Below are 6,000 nucleotides of genomic sequence, written 5' to 3'. Positions count from 1 at the left end.
CCCCCCCCCCCCCGGCAGATGTCTTCATGTATTGCTGCGGGCTGGGAAACTGGCGGAGCACGCAGACCACCTGTGTAAGTGAGCAGCGCAGCATCACTCTGATACCATGGCAACGGGGGGGTGACGAAACTGCTAAATAGCAACAACAGCCTGGCTAAATCTTTGAAAAATATTCCACAATATTACAATTTAACTCTCCAAGCTTTCCACTTAAGTTTCCTGCGAGCATCTTAGTATTTGATATTTAATCAAATATTAGTTTGATCTCAATTTCGCCATCTTTATGTCATGTTTATGTCTACACTAGTATCATTGTTTTTGTTTAAAAAAAAGAAGCGGCATTAACGGCAGACGTTGCAAACTTTGTTTGCACTTCAGAGATAACAAAAAAAGTCATCAATGAGTGGATTTTTTTATTGAATATTTATCCCTTTCACATTATAACATTACAGAGGCTTACTTATTAGAAAATAAACAGTGCAACGGTACCCTGTTTAATTGGTTCCGTGATGCGGCTCATGACACAAAACACTCGTATCTCAAATTAATGTTCCTCATTGAAAATTAATTAAAATTCAATTAAGTTAAATTTTAGCATGTAGCACGTCTTTTTTGTTTTAAATTATAGTATTTATTTATTCATTTGATTGGTAAATTATAATACAAGTACTGAAAAAACAGACACAAAGAAAAAATGATTTTCAAGGTAAAAATTTTTTTCAAGGTTAAAAATGATTTTCAAGGTAAACAAAATTTTTCAAGGTAAAATTTTTTTTTCAAGGTTAAAATGATTTTCAAGGTTAAAAATGATTTTCAAGGTTAAAAATGATTTTCAAGGTAAAAAAAGATTTTCAAGGTAAACATTTTTTTTCAAGGTTAAAAATTATTTTCAAGGTAAAAAATGATTTTCAAGGTAAAAAAAATTTTTCAAGGTAAAATTTTTTTTTCAAGGTAAAAAATGATTTTCAAGGTAAAAAATGATTTTCAAGGTAACATTTTTTTTTTCAAGGTAACATTTTTTTTTCAAGGTTAAAAATGATTTTCAAGGTAAAAAATGATTTTCAAGGTAAAAAATGATTTTTAAGGTAAACAAAATTTTTCAAGGTAAAAAATTTTTTCAAGATAAAAAATGATTTTCAAGGTAAAAAATTATTTTTGGTAAAAAATGATTTTCTAGGTAAAAAAAATTTTTCAAGGTTAAAAATGATTTTCAAGGTAAAAAATGATTTTCAAGGTAAAAAAAATGTTTCAAGATAAAAACAAATTTTCAAGGTTAAAAATGATTTTCAAGGTAAAAAATGATTTTCAAGGTGAAAAATGATTTTCAAGGTAAAAAAAAATGTTTCAAGGTAAAAAAAAATGTTCAAGGTTAAAACTGATTTTCAAGGTAAAAACAATTTTTCAAGGTAAAAATTTTTTTTCAAGGTAAAAAATGATTTTCAAGGTAAAAAATGATTTTCAAGGTAAAAAATTTTAAGGTAAAAAAATGTTTCAAGGTAAAAAAAAATTTCAAGGTAAAAAATTTTTTTTTATGTAAACAATTTTTACCTACCCCCCCACCCCCCTTCCCCCCCACCCCCTTCCACCCCCCCAAAAAATAATAATAATAAAAGTAAAATAATAACCCCCTCCCACCCCCTGTCCTACATTTCAGTCACAGTGGGTAGCAATGTACTGCCTTCCTCTTCACCACAAGCAGATAGAGAATCATACGAACTGAACTGAGGAGACACATTTTTGAAGCTTCTCAGGTGGAATTCTTTCCCATTCTTGCTTGATGTACAGCTTAAGTTGTTCAACAGTCCGGGGGTCTCCGTTGTGCTATTTTAAGCTTCATAATGCGCCACACATTTTCAATGGGAGACAGGTCTGGACTACAGGCAGGCCAGTCTAGTACCCGCACTCTTTTACTATGAAGCCACGTTGATGTAACACATGGCTTGGCATTGTCTTGCGGAAATAAGCAGGGGCGTCCATGGTAACGTTGCTTGGATGGCAACATATGTTGCTCCAAAACTTGTATGTACCTTTCAGCATTAATGGCGCCTTCACAGATGTGTAAGTTACCCATGTCTTGGGCACTAATACACCCCCATACCATCACACATGATGGCTTTTCAACTTTGCGCCTATAACAATCCGGATGGTTCTTTTCCTCTTTGGTCCGGAGGACACGACGTCCACAGTTTCCAAAAACAATTTGAAATGTGGACTCGTCAGACCACAGAACACTTTTCCATTTTGCATCAGTCCATCTTAGATGAGCTCGGGGCCCAGCGAAGCCGACGGCGTTTCTGGGTGTTGTTGATAAATGGCTTTGGCTTTGCATGGTAGAGTTTTAACTTGCACTTACAGATGTAGCGACCAACTGTTGTTACTGACAGTGGGTTTCTGAAGTGTTCCTGAGCCCATGTGGTGATGTCCTTTACACACTGATGTCACTTGTTGATGCAGTACAGCCTGAGGGATCGAAGGTCACGGGCTTAGCTGCTTACGTGCAGTGATTTCTCCAGATTCTCTGAACCCTTTGATGATATTACGGACCGTAGATGGTGAAATCCCTAAATTCCTTGCAATAGCTGGTTGAGAAAGGTTTTTCTTAAACTGTTCAACAATTTGCTCACACATTTGTTGACAAAGTGGTGACCCTCGCCCCATCCTTGTTTGTGAAAGACTGAGCATTTTTTGGGAAGCTGTTTTGATACCCAATCATGGCACCCACCTGTTCCCAATTAGCCTGCACACCTGTGGGATGTTCCAAATAAGTCTTTGATGAGCATTCCTCAACTTTATCAGTATTTATTGCCACCTTTCCCAACATCTTTGTCACGTGTTGCTGGCATCAAATTCTAAAGTTAATGATTATTTGCAAAAAAAAAAAAATGTTTATGAGTTTGAACATCAAATATGTTGTCTTTGTAGCATATTCAACTGAATATGGGTTGAAAAGGATTTGCAAATCATTGTATTCCGTTTATATTTACATCTAACACAATTTCCCAACTCATATGGAAACGGGGTTTGTACTATGAAGCCACGCTGTTGTAACACGTGGCTTGGCATTGTCTTGCTGAAATAAGCAGGGGCGTCCATGATAATGTTACAACATATGTTGCTCCAAAACCTGTATGTACCTTTCAGCATTAATGGTGCCTTTACAGATATGGGCACTAATAGACCCCTATACCATCACACATGCTGGCTTTTCCACTTTGCGCCTATAACAATCCGGATGGTTCTTTTCCTCTTTGTTCCGGAGGACACGACGTCCACAGTTTCCAAAAAACAATTTGAAATGTGGACTCGTCAGACCATAGAACACTTTTCCATTTTGCATCAGTCCATCTTAGATGAGCTCGGGCCCCAGCGAAGCCGACGGCGTTTCTGGGTGTTGTTGATAAACGGTTTTCGCCTTGCATAGGAGAGTTTTAACCTGCACTTACAGATGTAGCGACCAACTGTAGTTACTGACAGTGGGTTTCTGAAGTGTTCCTGAGCCCATGTGGTGATATCCTTTACACACTGATGTCCCTTTTTGATGCAGTACCGCCTGAGGGATCGAAGGTCACGGGCTTAGCTGCTTACGTGCAGTGATTTCTCCAGATTTTCTGAACCCTTTGATGATATTACGGAGCGTAGATGGTGAAATCCCTAAATTCCTTGCAATAGCTGGTTGAGAAAGGTTTTTCTTAAACTGTTCAACAATTTGCTCACGCATTTGTTGACAAAGTGGTGACCCTCGCCCCATCCTTGTTTGTGAATGACTGAGCATTTCTTGGAATCTACTTTTATACCCAATCATGGCACCCACCTGTTCCCAATTAGCCTGCACACCTGTGGGATGTTCCAAATAAGTCTTTGATGAGCATTCCTCAACTTTATCAGTATTTATTGCCACCTTTCCCAACTCCTATGGAAACGGGGTTTGTACTATGAAGCCACGCTGTTGTAACACGTGGCTTGGCATTGTCTTGCTGAAATAAGCAGGGGCGTCCATGATAATGTTACAACATATGTTGCTCCAAAACCTGTATGTACCTTTCAGCATTAATGGTGCCTTCACAGATATGGGCACTAATAGACCCCTATACCATCACACACATGCTGGCTTTTCCACTTTGCGCCTATAACAATCCGGATGGTTCTTTTCCTCTTTGGTCCGGAGGACACGACGTCCACAGTTTCCAAAAAACAATTTGAAATGTGGACTCGTCAGACCACAGAACACTTTTCCACTTTGTATCAGTCCATCTTAGATGAGCTCAGGCCCCAGCGAAGCCGACGGCATTTCTGGGTGTTGTTGATAAACGGTTTTCGCCTTGCATAGGAGAGTTTTAACCTGCACTTACAGATGTAGCGACCAACTGTAGTTACTGACAGTGGGTTTCTGAAGTGTTCCTGAGCCCATGTGGTGATATCCTTTACACACTGATGTCGCTTGTTGATGCAGTACAGCCTGAGGGATGGAAGGTCACGGGCTTAGCTGCTTACGTGCAGTGATTTCTCCAGATTCTCTGAACCCTTTGATGATATTACGGACCGTAGATGGTGAAATCCCTAAATTCCTTGCAATAGCTGGTTGAGAAAGGTTTTTCTTAAACTGTTCAACAATTTGCTCACGCATTTGTTGACAAAGTGGTGACCCTCGCCCCATCCTTGTTTGTGAATGACTGAGCATTTCATGGAATCTACTTTTATACCCAATCATGGCACCCACCTAGTTACTGACAGTGGGTTTCTGAAGTGTTCCTGAGCCCATGTGGTGATATCCTTTACACACTGATGTCACTTTTTGATGCGGTACCGCCTGAGGGACCGAAGGTCCATAATATCATCGCTTACGTGCAGTGATTTCTCCAGATTCTCGGCCGTGCCCGGGAATAATTTTTGGTGATTTAACCCCCAATTCCAAGCCTTGTTGCTGAGTGCCAAGCAGGGAGGTAATGGCTCCCATTTTTATAGTCTTTGGTATGACTCGACCAAGGTTTGAACTCCACTCTAACCACTATGGCAAGAGCTTATAACACGGTCATGTGATCACATGACTAAAAGGAACTAGTAGAGTGATTCCAGTCTTGCTACATCACCAACCAAAACCATGGTCACGAACAGGACAAAAGAGGGACGCTACGTTTTGGAGACGATTAAACGATGTCAATCCGGGACCGATGGTGCAAAGTGGGACACGAAGAGTCGGGTGAAGAATGTCCGAGAGGAGACTTCACTGCTCGTTTGTGTCCGCGCTTAGAAAAATGGGGCATCGGCATGCTCGGCTGGATGTGGTTTTGTTGCCTTTGCAGCGTATCATAGCTTACTTAACAGCATCATATCATGGCTCGCATCTGCAACGTTACGTAACTACTTGGTTGTACTGGCAGGAAGTTGGGAGTTAGAACCACGCTCTGTGTGTTCTTGACTTACCCGTAGATTGTGTGTCGTTGGTCAGGCGTTAGAAATAAACATTACCCGTCGTCGACCTTGACTATGAAGCATACTTGCCAACCCTCCCGGATTTTCCGGGAGACTCCCGAAATTCAGCGCCTCTCCCAACAAATTTTCTCCCGAAAATCTCCCGAAATCCAGGCGGACTCAGGTCCTCCACAATATAAAAAAAGCGTACCTGCCCAATGACGTTATAACTGTAGAATGATGGAGGGCGAGTTCTTGGTTTCTTATGTGGGTTTATTGTTAGGCAGTTTCATTAACGTCCTCCCAGCGCGGCAACAACACACAACAACAGCAGTCACGTTTTTCGTCTACCGTAAAGCATTTCGTCTGCCGTAAACAGCAATGTTGTGACACTCTTAAACAGGACAATACTGCCATCTAGTGTGCATTTGATGAAAGCACTTTTGTGCGTGACACACAGCAATGCATCATCAGAGAGGGTGTTCAGCATGGTTCGAAAAATAGTGACAGAGAATAGAACAAGGATGGACTATTCAACCCTTAACTCAACAATGAGTAGATGAGTGTTATGTGTGTGTAAATGTGTAAATA

The 6,000-nt window shown here is 40.2% G+C and overlaps 1 protein-coding gene across 1 annotated transcript in view; it reads left to right on the top strand.

Annotated features, from left to right (window-relative positions):
- Nucleotides 1-6,000, top strand: part of cacnb2b (calcium channel, voltage-dependent, beta 2b) — a 71,703-nt gene continuing 65,703 nt past the window's right edge. The window contains exon 1 of the mRNA XM_061978776.2: nt 1-74. Within this exon, the coding sequence (XP_061834760.1) occupies nt 27-74 (48 nt within the window). The 5' untranslated portion in view covers nt 1-26. The remainder of the gene's footprint in view (nt 75-6,000) is intronic.

The sequence above is a fragment of the Nerophis lumbriciformis genome, linkage group LG19, assembly GCF_033978685.3.
Source record: "Nerophis lumbriciformis linkage group LG19, RoL_Nlum_v2.1, whole genome shotgun sequence".
Classification (NCBI taxonomy): Eukaryota; Metazoa; Chordata; class Actinopteri; order Syngnathiformes; family Syngnathidae; genus Nerophis; species Nerophis lumbriciformis.
Note: the sequence above shows the minus strand (reverse complement) of the source record. Positions and strands in the feature narration are given on the sequence as shown.